The sequence below is a fragment of the Ammodytes marinus genome (genome assembly GCF_949987685.1).
Source record: "Ammodytes marinus genome assembly, chromosome: 1".
Lineage (NCBI taxonomy): Eukaryota > Metazoa > Chordata > Actinopteri > Uranoscopiformes > Ammodytidae > Ammodytes > Ammodytes marinus.
The window spans coordinates 12,401,435-12,415,845 of NC_137230.1; the positions used below are offsets into that span (position 1 = coordinate 12,401,435).

At 41.2% G+C, this 14,411-nt stretch overlaps 1 protein-coding gene across 1 annotated transcript in view; it reads right to left on the reverse strand.

Annotated features, from left to right (window-relative positions):
• The window catches only part of LOC307249482 (CUB and sushi domain-containing protein 1-like), a gene marked incomplete at both ends in the record, with an annotated part of 421,303 nt that overhangs the window by 15,985 nt on the left and 390,907 nt on the right, over positions 1-14,411 (reverse strand). The window contains 4 exons of the mRNA XM_080026212.1: positions 5,911-6,096; positions 6,718-6,894; positions 10,139-10,324; positions 12,792-12,968. Coding sequence (XP_079882338.1) covers positions 5,911-6,096; positions 6,718-6,894; positions 10,139-10,324; positions 12,792-12,968 — 726 coding nt within the window. The remainder of the gene's footprint in view (positions 1-5,910; positions 6,097-6,717; positions 6,895-10,138; positions 10,325-12,791; positions 12,969-14,411) is intronic.

The following is a 14,411-nucleotide window of genomic DNA, read 5'->3' on the forward strand; positions in this document are numbered from 1 at the left end:
ATTCTTTTTATACTTTTTATATACTTTTATCTAGACATTTGCTAACACCAGCAATTTTATGTTCAGCAGAGACAAATAAATCAGCAGCACCAAATGACATGAAGAAATCTGTCAAAGTCACCAAGACAAACCCCAAAGTTAAGACTTTTCCCTGTTGGACATTTGGCCCTAAGATGTGGAAGATATGGAACAACAATAGAAGCAACATCCCTCTGATGAAAAGCCTCTATTAAAAAAAGATTTACGGCAGACAGAGCCGGTGCCCTACCCAACATGCACCAGGATGTAGGAGAAGACCACATAGTGCTGACCAATGAGCCACATCCTTTGCTCCTCCTTTCTTATCTAGTAATATAGTACCAAAGTGCTTACTATGAGGGATTCACATACTGTACGTATATGAAAGTATGGCTGCAGATGGGAGGTGTGACAATCAATCGAACAACACAGAACAACAAAGGCACCAGACGGCCGTGATCACCATATGGACATTTAATGTCTCAAAGGCAGCAGGTGACCTAGGACGCCACATTTAAATTGTTTAACCAAAAGACAAACCATGGTCACCATATGGACTGAGACTTCCTGAAGGGACGTTTGGGCTTCTGCATTGTTTGCGATGGCATTTCTGCATCCACTCTGCTGATTAGGAGTTAACTGTGATATTGTTATCCTCTCGCCTGCTCAATTAAATGCTGGCAGAAGTATCCACCGGACATCTTTTCAATCAACTTTCCTTTTCTTGGAAAGGCTATCCTATGTCTTGGGATTTGAGGTAGAAATGCATATGTATAACTGAGAATCACTATGTGGGGTTTCTGTTTATCATTCGTACAGACCTACAGCTTCTTGGAAACCCGATTTCATAGCTGCTATTGTATGTAATGTTTATATGAAATCATCGAGTGGTCAAAACTAATTGATTTGCATAATTAAGTCTGGGTTCATAAAATGACATACTGTTTATGTCTGACAATGTTCAACCAGCTTCACAAGACTTTTAAAACAACCCAGAGTGATGGTGTGTGTGTGTGTGTGTTCATAGGTAAATGCAAGTGTGTGCTAGTGTGTTGTGTGAACATATACTTGTAATTTTTTAACACCCTGATAAACATCTGTGTGTGTTCGTGCTTGAGTGGGTGTGTACCAAACTCCCTAAGATAATGATAACCATCTGCATGGTTTCAAACATCTAATAAAGTCAGCGTAATTCTCATCTAACTAGGAGACAGATGGTTTCACGCTCCATTCACTCTGCTATGATGATATACAGTGCACACAAGCATACGCATAGAGAGAGAGGCAGACAGATAGACCAAGACACACAAACAACACATACATGCTGTATACATACAGTAGATGCAGCAGAGTGATAAGCACATAATGGAATTTATGGACAGAATGCAAGTCAGAAAACGTGTTTTCTTCAACAATATAACTAAATAAACACACTACACACACACACACTCAATGTTGGATTTTTGGCTTTTGTTCACTGCCCGCTCTCCCTCCAACTTTTGCTTTTTCTCAGACAATATTTTTTCCAATTTTTATTCTTGTTATTTTTTTATTAGTTTTTCTTTACTCTCCACCTTTTTGTATGGCGAATCAAAGGGCCAATAACAACAAAACAAAAAATAATAGAGGGTTTGAGCCACTAAAAAAAAATATATTTTGTTTGTAACGCTGCAGTTTCTAGGCAACCGCAGGTGCTCTCAGCAACCTAATCAGTTGACTAATTCTGGCTTTGTATGTCACCAGTGTCCTGAAGAAGCCTTGCATCTCCCCAAAGTAATCCGCCCAGACTAGATAGAAAAGTGGTTAAATTCCCCATGTTATTTTCCCTCCGCTCTACAACGTGTTCTGCTGGTTGCTCGTCCCATTAAAAAATACACACCTGCACACAAGACAATGCCAAATCCAGTGTGTTAAAGCATTCCGTGTGAATCCAGGGACAACAGCTAATAGGGATTCAGAGGCACTGAATGAGTTGTTTTCTACAAACATCTTTGAGGGTTAGGGATCAACATCCAGCTGTCTACAAATTGACCTTTCATTGACTTTTAGTGGTTAGTATTCCAGAGACATATTTGTGCAGGTCTCAGATGCCCAAAGAACACCAGTGTTTCTGAACTCTTTTATATTTAGTCTTTGTTATGAACAGACTGGGTTGGCGTCTGGAGGAAGTACTGTCCTCTCTGCTTGCTTGCACATCCATGTTATTCCTACTTTGAACCGTCTGCGATCATTATTTATTATAATATTCTGATAAATTTCAATTATGCATATTCTAATATTCATAACCATAAGCGATGTTCACTATAGCCTGGTGGTACAAGCGTCATGATGTCTGACGTCAGCGCATTTTTTGCCGGTAATAATTCCCTTCCCATCCAAGTCAAATTCAAACTCTTTTATGTCATTATTGTTATCTTGCAATGCTTATTCAGCAGAAAAATGACACGGTACACATGCTTGTGTAACAGCTGTAAATCAGGGCATCAATCGCAAACTGTGGAAAATGCCAAAAAAGTAGCGAAAACCTCAGTGGTGGTATTTAGTGCGTTTATACATGCCGCAGTAAAGCGATTGAGACTGGAATACTCCAAATGTCTTAAACAGAAACTGCTGTTTACATGGCAGCATCTTAGTCAGAATCTGATCTTAAGCATGCAGGTTAATACAGCAGTATCACTGTGCATCTAAACATGGTCTCTGATTCCTACCCCTTGCCCACCCTCTTCTTCCCTCCTCTCACACTCTGTTCTTTCTTAAACTTTTGGTCCCCTGCCTCGTTCCTGAATTCCTATTATTTTCGTTTGCAGTGTCTCCCTCCATCCCTTCTGCTCTTTCTCTCTACACCTTTTTTTTCTTATGTCCCGCCTCCAGTCCTCTTTTAATTCCTTCCGTTGCTCTCTGGGTTCTCCTGCTCAGACCATTAGTGCCTCTCGCTGGCTCTCACTGGGGTCTTTTAGGCATATCTCTCCGTCGTGCAATTCACAGAGCCAACAGATTTTATGGGCCTAATCCCTTTTCTCACTCTGTGTTTACAGGTTTGCGGGGCAGGTATCGATTTGCCTTTCTTTGTTTCTCCCATCACTTGCTTCCTGCCTTCCTTCCTTCCCCTCTCTCTCTCACTCGCTTCTCTGTTGCTCTGATGGCTCATCAAATTCTCTCTTGCTCCCCGTTCATTCACCCACTCGATTCTCTCGTTTCCAACCTCCCATTTTCTTTCTTTCTTAATCTCTGAATTACTCGGTCTTTGTGTCTCTCTCTCTCTCTCTCTCTCTGTTATCTAGTATTTGCTTCCAACACACCTCTTTATCCTTTCCATTCTTCCTCAGTCTCTCTCCTCCATGCACTCCTCCTTTCAGTCCTTCACCTATGCCTCGTCCACATTGCTTCGGCTGCTCTATCTCAACCTCTCCTTCTCAGAATCACTTTCATTGTCACTATACCATGAAACACACTCCGCATACGTGGAAGTGAGATATTGTTCTCCATAGATCATGGTATGTTTCATTAAAAAAAAACACATAATAAACAAGAAACAAATAAAAAATAGTCAGATTCGATCAAAAAAAGGGGAAGCATGTGCAATTGTACTTGGCTGGGTATCGAAGTTCGATACCTTTTTTGGTATTTTTCTTTCTTACCATAATGTCTAATGTCATCTTGTCAAAACAGATTTCAGAAAAGTATTGTTCAGGAACTGCTATCTTAGTCAAGGTATCGGTATATTAAACATTTTGCGCCAGATGTAGATGGTACAACACCTACAAAGTGCTTGAGCATTTGTACACATGCATGCATTATGCGCGTGTCATCTCGCTTGTTTCATTGTGCCTGCCAGGCTACCCATCTGCGTCTTCCAGCTCATTCACTTCATTCATTATGCTTCTCTGTGTGCACGGGCGTCTCTGTGTGAAGAAGAGGCTGCTGTTCCCAAAAACAGGATCAAATGAAGACTTGTGGATTGTTTGAAGTTGGAGGAAACAGAGGGGAAGAAAACAGGGGGTGGGAGCTAGCTAGAGAAAAAAAAAGCAAGTGAACAGTAGAAACGGAGGAAAGGGAGATGCAAAGGAAGGAAATAAAGAGTAGGAACAAAAGGAAAAGAAACAGAGAGAGATAAAGGACCTTTTTTTCAACCATTTCTTTCCCTCTCTCCATTCTTCCACTTCCTTTCTAATTTTCCCTTTTCAATTCTAGCCCGAGTCTCATTTCTCCCATCACCTACAGTATCTTTCACGTCTGCATTCCCCTCCCTCTCTCTCTCTCTCTGCATCTATCTGTGGTTTGCCTCTCCGTGGCCTCTCTGCCGGCTTTCTACGTTTTTTTTTTTTTTCATCTCAGTTCAAAGCCTTTTACAACTGCAGGAGCCAGCAGGAGATTTTCTGTTTGTGGGAAGAGGAGGCAGGCGGGATCTCAGGAAACATTCCCTTTTTACTGTTGTGGAGCTTCGTACTCTGAACTCTAAAATACGGGCTGTTGCAGAACTGTGACTCTATTTTGATGCAATATCGTCTCTTTTGTGTAGGTGGAAAACACAAGGGTTAAAAAGGAATTGAACCCCTCATTTATACCTTTTATTGTAAGGGATCAATGGCACAGTCACAGCTTGCTATTTCAGTATGGCAGCTTGCATTGAAATACTGTTGTTGTTGTTCTTCTTTAAACTGTCACTTGTTTCTGCGTTTTTTTTTGGTTTGCTGCAGTTGCACAGCTCTATAAAAAAGTCTACCCCTGTTATTCTTCATTCTTAATACTTTTTTTATTGGAAGACTTCTTTCCACTTTCAGTCCAAGTTATATTTACTGTTGAATTGCAGCATAAACGTTCCACCAACGTTTTGCTGACTATACTTTTGATATATCCTTAAATAATAACACTTTATAAAAGCTCTCCTGTAGCTTGCATATTATACATAAACACATCAATAAACTATCAGTAAATGATGAATACATCTACACATAAGAATTCATTATTAATAGTTAATGGGATGTACTGTACTATCAATGTTCATAATACAGACTTGCTCACACCGCAATACAGTGAAAAGAAAGATGGAGTAAACCCTTTGGAACAACCTGAATGTATGATTAATTCATCCATAAAATGTTGTTTGATCTCCACAGTCACTATAGTAGATAAAAACAACTCTATGTAAACCAATAACACTCAAATAATTGTTTTTCTGAATTTATCAAATAATGTTAATATTACAAATCCAAATGGGAAAAAGTATATGACCTCAAAAAAAGCTACTGCAAGTCCGATATTCCTAAAGCTAAGTGGACATTTTACCATCAGAGTTCTTCAGGTGGATCAAAATGGCTGGATTTACAAAGGTTAAGGGAAAACCTTTGGGGTAAAGTTAAGGACTTCTCCAAACATCTCAAAGTCACCGAGGTCGAGATTTATGTCTCAGCAATAAGAACAATATACCACGGTAAAAAGCAGCGGGTAACACCACTGACGATCAGTACACAACTTTGGTATGGGAAAAAACAGAGTATGATTTCCGGTCAGGGCGGGGCAAGTCCAGTTTAGGGTCCTTAGGCAAGACCTTTAATCCTAACTGCCTACATCCAGTAGTAAGCAATAAGCATATGCTAAATGACATGTAATGCAAGAAAACATTGGTTGTTGCCACTAGTGTCAAATAAGGTTTACTTTTCTTTTTCCAACCCAACATTGAATATTCAAGGAAATCATTTAATAGAAGCACCAAAACATCAATCCCGGTATCAGCGTAACTAGGACATTAGTAGGATTGCATTTGCATTTGCGTGTTTACTGACACTGCACTGGACCAGATTGCATCTACGGTCATTAGATAAAGAGTAAAGTGGCTGTTCTTGTCCATGATTACTATGTAAGCAGTTCTTAAAGGGTGTTAGTTTGTCTCACCTTTACAGCTGGGTTTGGTTTGGTTCCAGGTGCCATCTTTAGTGCAGTGCAGAACGCTGTGTCCGGGTCCGGGTGGGTCCATCAGGTAACCAGGGTTACAACGGTAGGTCACTGTGTGGTTGAAGGTAAACTCACTCCCTAGATAGTTCCCATTGGCTACTGGGCCAGGGTCCCCACAGCTGATCACTAAAGGAAGTGAGAGGAATGACACAGGACGAGTCATGAATACAGTACTTTAAGAGTGCATATCTGTTAGATGGTGTTTCTCCAACAACATCCTGCAATAGTGCATCAGGGCAGATACAGTTCTGGACAAATCCAATGTATCTTATCTAATTTATTTACTAAAACTATGACTCACTGTGCTTTCAAACCGATGTGTTTGCTTCTCCCTGCCTGCCCCTTAACCCTGTCCTCCTACTCAGCGTTCTCACAGACTGCCTTGCTGAACTTCCCTCAAGCACATCTCCACTTTACTTCATCCACCTCCCACCTGTCTCTCCTGTTCCCCAAACCTCTGTCTGGCCATTCAAGTTGAAATCTCAGACACAACAAACTTACCCGTGTACACTGCTGCACCTGCACAGGGGGCAGGTTGCCCAGTCCATGCAACATTTATACTACACCTCCTGAATCCATTACACTGATTCTATTGGCAGCAGTGCTTGTAGTGCCTTAACTAAAGAAGCTAGCTCAGCCTTTGCTATTTTTTTCCCCATAACAATAACTACACTTTTGCTGTTACCACCAATACTGACAATGAAAATAGTCAGGTGAAAGAAGCTTATTCTAATAAACCTATCGTACCAGTGCAGTCTGGCGGTTGTCCTGTCCATGTGCCATTGGTTGTGCAGTGTCTGGTGGTCAGGCCTGATGTCTTGAAGCCTTCCCAGCATGCGTAAGCTACCGAGCTGCCGAAGGTAATGCCGTCGCTGAAGACAATTCTGCCATATGCTGGGGTGCCGGGGTTACCACAGGACACAGCTGTGAAGTGAAGAAAATATTAAACCGTGGCAATTAATCATAGTGATACTATCAGTGGGAGCGATACTGTCTTGCCGTCACTCAATGCCATGATCAGCTGTAGGGTGCAATAATTGGATTATCACTGGAGTCAGCTGGAAATAACTCTAAGTATGTCCTTAATATTGTGAGGCTGATTAATGACCTAAGGTTATTGGACTGGTTCCTTCCACCGAATGGTAGATGTACAGTTTTCCCGTTGTGTGCTAGAGAGGCTGGCATTACTATCGACAGCGCCAACTACATAACTCTATAAATGCAAAGAGCAGAGCAGTAAGCCTATAGCTGAAACTGCTCTTAAGGACAGGCTCCCATTGCCTGGTACTGCCTCTTTTAAAAACCATAGCATGTTGTCTGCAAATATGTGTGCAACTGTGTTTTCAATAAGCTGGTATGTTGTCCGACAGAAAGAAGAAGTATTGATCATGCAGCAGGCTTGTTGAGCTATTTATCAGTCAGTACTTGTTCTTCCCACATTTTGCCCAACTTTTTCCAACTTTTGCAGGAGGAGAATACATATTTATAATTTCATCTGCTTCAACAGGCTCCTATCTGAAGATGGCCTACACACAATGCATTGTTCCTAGGGTTTCCCCCTTTTGTTCTTGTGGGAAATAAAGTGCCAACAGTTTTTTTGGTCTATGTTGGCAAGTCAAAGGGTCCAAGTTGTATCCATAATTTGCCTTCTTTAAATATTTTTCCCCAACCACTGCTGGTCTGGTAGATTGTAATGCTAACACTTTCTGTGAGGACACAAGAATGCAGACAGGGAAGGACTATGGCTCTAGTCTAAGATAGTGATTAATCAATTTTTATTTCACTGGCCCAGCACTTTACCAGAACAGACAGGAATTAGCAACCAACCACAGCACATTTCACTAATAAGCTCATGACAGCTGACTGCCTTTAACAATCAAACACATATTGATGGGATTCATTTGTTAGCGCCCTTAAAAGCTCTGTCCATCGGTGTGCGTGTATTTGTCGGTGACAGAGTGTGTAGGTGGAGCTCATCATGCAAAGTGTGTGTGTGTGTGTGTGTGTGTGTGTGTGTGTGTGTGTGTATGTGTGTGTGTGTGTGTGTGTGTGTGTGTGTGTGCGTGCGCGTGTGTGTGTGTGTGCGTGTGTGTCTACAGTATCTTACTGTTTGTGGCTGTGAGTACTGTTAGTATAAGTGATGTGAACGTGTATGTGTGTGTGTGTGTGTATGTGTGTGTGTGTGTGTGTGTGTGTGCGTGTGTGTGTGTGTTTCTTTGCTTGTGTGTGTGGATTTATTTGTGTCTCAGTGATAGATGTCTCATCCTTTCTGAATCAGCTTTTAACCTCTATTAGCTTAATGAAAAACAACTGTAGACGGACGTGAATAATTAGGGATACACCCACAAAGACAGTTACGCACACACACAGACCACCAAGATGTGTGTTTGTGTGCGCTGGGCTGTGTGTGTCTATCAAACTAGAGGGCAATATTTTAAGTTAGTTAGTTAGTGATGAAGTACAGGTAGGCAAACCATGAGTCAAAGTAGAAGTTGTCTATACACTCTCAACCACAAACTGTCTACAAAGCTGGGCCACTGCTTATTATTTCATCATTACAGTTTAGCGTCCTGGGTGATATTTACAGTGTTGAGACAGAGTTGCTGTTGTTGAAGATTTATTCTTTTTTTCAAAATAACCCAAAATATTGAAATATTGAAAAAAAAGTGGTGTATGCTAGTTGCCAAAGCAACCAAATGTATTGCTGATTTGTTGCTATGCAAGTCAGTGCGGGGGTCTTTCCTCTTTTCAGTATTCTATATTTAGTATACTGGTGATTTAGGTCACAGTCACACAATGATACTGAGAGGGTATGACTCACTATTGCTCCCCTTAACCACTCACAATCTAGAATTTTCTTCAGAGTACAAGGGAGTATATGTTTGTAGGTACATGTTATTCAGCCTAAAGTTGAGAATGGGGATGCTAACAGAGGCATCAAGTCTACAGCACTACAGGGACCCACTTTAAATTCCCCCATACACCCCCATGGGATTAAAGAGTGTCTTTGAAAAATGTTGTTGTACAGGACACCATTTATAACCACAGCGCTGTGGAAGATCCAATCAGTTTGGAGTGACACAATTCAGTCCAAACAGATATAGACACACACACACACACACACACACACACACACACACACACCTATTAACTGGAACTTCCATATTTTTCCTTCAAAGCACTGATTCCATATACTCTTTACGTCTGGTGAACTTGGATTTATTTTCAAAACGTATATCATAAAGGTTAGGTAGACTTTGTTTTTGTGCTTTGTGGCAGTTGCTTATATTGAAACAATTTTGTGAACAATCTGATACATGGGAATTCCTTCTGTAGCTTAGGTAACACTTAAACATTTAACAATACTGATATACATACTTCTTCTTTACGAATGACATATCTCACTGTATGCGTGTAAAAGCAATGTGTAAACTCCACTTATGCAGAATATGTTATGTACAATGTTTGTTTGTAATAATACTTTATGCTATGTTCAGTAATGTTTTAGTTGCTTACTGTTAGTAGCGTGCCAAGTAGCCTGATGCTACTGTATATTCCACAGAATAGATGAAGCTGTTCAACGTTGGAGGCTGAGTTGATTTATATTCACATAGAATGCAGAATAATGGAGTCCATATGCTACACACGCACTGTGGTTTCAAACAAAAAACTTATATTACAACAATGTTTATTTTCTCAGCAGTGTTTAATAGAATCTAGGTTGGGACCCAAAGGTAATCCTCTAAGGAGACAGGGATAACTTGGTATTAAAATGTATGATGTTTTCTGAACAGACAGTTCAACATATGCCATGTTGTCAAATCCAAGCTCTTAGTATAAAGCAAACAGCAGTCTTTTGTGATAAAACAGGCTCAATAAAGAGTGCATTATAAATAATACACAAGCGCGCAGCAGCCCCATAAATATACATTTTTACTCTTGGATAGACTCACTGTTAGATAGGCCTATTTAAAACTACAGAACCAAGCGCTATGACGGATCTAAAAATATTATCTCTGTGAAAAATAAAGGTGATTTGGTTGCTGTATGAAGTGAGTGAGTTGCAGTATATGTGTCTAATGACTACGGCTCCATATTTCAATAGAGTCTAATTTTTCTCGCAGCCATTACACAAGTCCCTCAGAGTCAGTGCCATGCTTTCCCCCACCTTGACAGACGGGCTGCGAGCCGCTCCAGGTGCTGTTGTGAAGGCAGGTCCTCTCGGCCGAGCCCGTCAGAGTGAAGCCCGCCTCGCAGCTGAAACGCAGCAGGCTCTTGGTTTTGAATTCCTCCCCTCCCAGACGGGCACCGCGGGGAGGCATCCCGGGGTCTCCGCAGACACCTGAACTTACACCTACAGAGAGAAAAAAAGAGACATTAAAGGTCACATGTGATGCTCATTTTCAGGTTCGAAATTGTGACTTGGGTTTGCACTAGAAACTGTTTTTATGGTGTAGTGTCCAAAAGAAACAGCATATTTCTCACAGTCCCATGGTCGAATCTCCTCTTTTTCTGCCTCTCTCTGAAACGGTCTGTTTTAGAGCCTGTATTTTTAAGCCACGCCCTCCAAAAAGTCCCAGTCTCCTCCGATTGGCCTTGAATCTAAGTGACGGTTTAAAGCTAACTGGGGTGTGGCTTCTCCCCTTGTGACATAATAAAGTTAACAAAAAATTAAACAGTCACACTTGGGACTAATATTAATGTTGACGAACCATGAAAAAGTAAATTTTTCACAATAGGAGACCTATTACAGACCTATAGTTATTGGACTAAACACACACTAACAGCAAGACACATGCACGCCACTGAAGCAACCAAGGATCCACACACAGTCCTGGACGGATGAGAGTAACACATATATGCACAGAAAAACCCTCATACAATCAATACAATATGTGAAAAAAACAGCTGCATTCAACTGATGACCATTAATCTCATAATAGGTTTTAGTGGTTTTATGTAACTATGTGGCAAAGCACACGGTGAAAAGGCTGTTTCTCACTGGGGACACAGTGCTCAAAATATATGCCTGCATTTTGTGCTTCAGGCCGACTACATTACCTAAAAAGCATTTGTGATGTTTGTCCTCTCATAGCCTCTGACCTCTGCAACAGTCTTTCATGTACAGTGAGACACACACACACACACACACACACACACACACACACACACACACACGCACACACACACACACACACACACACCCACACCCACAGTACACAAACATGCCCAGACACACAAACTTGGTAGAACTGTACTTTGCATTTAGGTTATACCAAATTGTTTTCTAGCATTAAAAGCACTGAGTGTGTCACAGCTTAAAATGCCATCGCTGGGGATTTGTGAGTTTAACTGGGTACAGCCTCCAAATGCAGCGCCTTGCATCTCAATGAGGTCTTCAGCTGCAGGATGGCTTGTGCCCTGCTGAGCGCTCTGTTTTGAGGCCAGCAGAGTAAGCTCATTGCATTGCAGCAGTGAGACAGTCGATGCCGAGTTCAGAAATGATCAGTTGTTGTGTTGTTGTGAATCTGCGTAAGCCTGACTGTAGAGCAGCACTTAAAAATCAGGTCTCTTCCACCTCCTTTTCCCATTCCTCATTCTTACACTTGGAGTTTAAGCCAGGTAAGACGCATTACAGCAGGTAGGCGCTCGGGCTAAACCGATAACACGTTGTGAACATTTCTCCATATTTGTGGAATTATTAATTGCTTGACAGTATAAATGACGGATACTACTTTATTAAGACCTACCTGCACAAGCATGATTGTCAAATGGACTTAGTTCAAACAGCTCGCTTCAGTTTGCTGAATTAAAGGTGTAGTCAGCGATTCTGGACAAGCGCTTGTCAAAATCAGTGAATATCTCCTCACAATCTGCTACCTGACCGTACTGTGTGTCTGCTGAAAGAAAAGTCCAGTTTTAATACACAGCCTAAGCTCTTTAAATGGGTATGTTGCTAGCTTCTGTGGCCGCCTGACTTTGACAAACGGTGATTTTGACAACGAGCATTTTCCAGAATTGCTGACTCCACCTTTAAAATCCTAATGTTTCTTCGGGTATGTTGGCTATATATTTAAGTCTAGAATTGTGGAAGCTGCAGACACTAGGGCTGTAGCATGCTCATGTTGCTAGATTTAGACCTGAGTGCCATAGTGATACCGTCTGGAAGTATAACCTTTAGCTATAGTATGTTGTGGTCTAGTTGTCATTGACTATCATTATATGTGACAGCGGCAGTACTGCAATTTATATGAAAACACACAGGAAGCCAGTGCGTCAATCATTGTTACCTGAAACTTGTAGTTAGTAGCTGTTTTTGTCTTATAGCATGGTGTATGTAACATGTGACAGTACGCAGTATGTTGGGCTGGAGCAACAATACACTGAAGATATCTACACTAGACTTGGCTGTGTGATTTTTCTCACGCTTACATTTATTTTATACATAGGCTATTATAAACATGCAATCATTATATTTGTTTGTTTGACAGCTGTATTTCACTGAATTCATTATTTTATGCATTGAGATTTGGTTTGTATGGCATCTGTTCCATCATCTATTGTTAAGTACAGTAGCTTGTTCTGCAAATATTTTCATCAAAAAAGTCGAATCAAACTTCCATGTTGGCAGACTCAATACACACATGCTGTTGATCCCGGATGGTGTGATTATGGCTTTACATTGTAAAACACCTCAGCCAACACACCTCCCTATTTGAACAGCCTGCATGAAAAAGCATGACTGTGTCACTGACTAAATACCTGCTATTCTGACAACTGAAACCCATTTGGAATGCTGCTTTGTTTAGCGGTGCATTTACCGGTGCAGTAGGGTGGCGCTCCACTCCACGAGCCATCCTCCTGACAGTGGCGAGTAGCGTTGCCCACCAGCACCCCTCCAGGCAGGCAGGAGTACTGCAGCACTGAACTGTACGTCCAACTGTGGGTTCCAGACACTACTGCATTAGGGGGTACACCAGGGTCACCACAGGAAATAGCTATAGAGAAGGGGAAATATTTGAAGAGAGAGAGAGGGGGTGTTAGAGTATGTGCCTGAGTGTGTGTGTATGTTTGTGTTTGTGTGTGTGCGTGTGTGTGTGTGTGTGTGTGTGTGTGCGTGCGTGCGTGCGTGCGTGTGTGTGTGTGTGTGTGTGTAAGTGTAATGGTGACCAACTATAGATTCCAGATACTAATGCATTACATGCCTCCTAGCAGCTGATAGCTAGAGGGAGAGTGTGATGGCAAGGGATGAGGTGGGATTAATGTGAGCATCTGTTGTTTGCGAGTGTACATGTATGTGTGTTTCAACATACACACACACACACACACACAGAGGAAAAATAGAAGGAAAGAGGGCTTTGGAAATACATTTCGTAATTTGCTGTACAAAATAAAAACAGAAATCAGATAAATAGTCATTGAGTTTGATGTCAAAAGTTTTTATATTCACTTTTTAAACATGTATTAACTTGACTATTACACAGCTAGGTGAGCAATGCCACCCTTTCCTTTTATACCCTGTTTTGGGCAGAAACTTAAGTGCCTTATTTGGTGTTGAAATAATACACGTGGTGACGTAGAAATCATGTGTTTTGCACCTTAACCATCTGGTGCTCGCTTTATATGCATTTCGCCTTTTTAGAAAATAACTTGTGCATACACACGTTTAAACAGAAGCCATAGTGCTTTACTTATACATGGCAGTGTGCAGTCAATAACGCTTGTTTTTATTGAGTATAATTGAATTGCCTGAGAAAGAGAGAACCAATAACTCATCTCAAATTGAATTCCCTTTAGCTAGAAAACATAGAAAGAGTCTCTTTTCTCTCTCTCTCTCTCTCTCTCTCTCTCTCTCTCTCTCATTTAGAAAATAAGTCGAAATTGTTCCATGGTGTGAAAGCAATGGACAGATTAGTGAAAGTAATCTCGTATTCTCTTGAGATTTGGACAAATCTACGTTTTACACAGCACAGGTTTCTGCATCACCAAAAGACTGGTCCTCCAATAATCCCACACAACCCCAAATTGTATTACCCCATCCTCTCCTTCTCCCTCATCGTCTCTCTCTCTCTCTCCCGCCAATTTCCCGATAAGACTTTGTATCTCAAACGTGATGCATCGATGCACAGACACTGGCGTCTCTCTGTGATTCATTCACCAAATCGAAATCAGCCACCTCCTCTCTAGATTTATCTCTATGTCTATATCAGCCATGGTAGCTCTCCACCAAGATGCCTATTGCCCTAAAGAGAAGCATGCTCACGTTTTTTCCCCCCTCCGTACACACACACACACACAGACACACACACACATTCAAAACATGCACATACCTTTAAACCCATTTCTCTTCATACTCTTGCCCTCCATTTATGATTACTTCCGTCCAATTTTCTACCTTGAACCTTTTTCTTATTCTCTGTTTCTCATTTACTTTCCCTCTT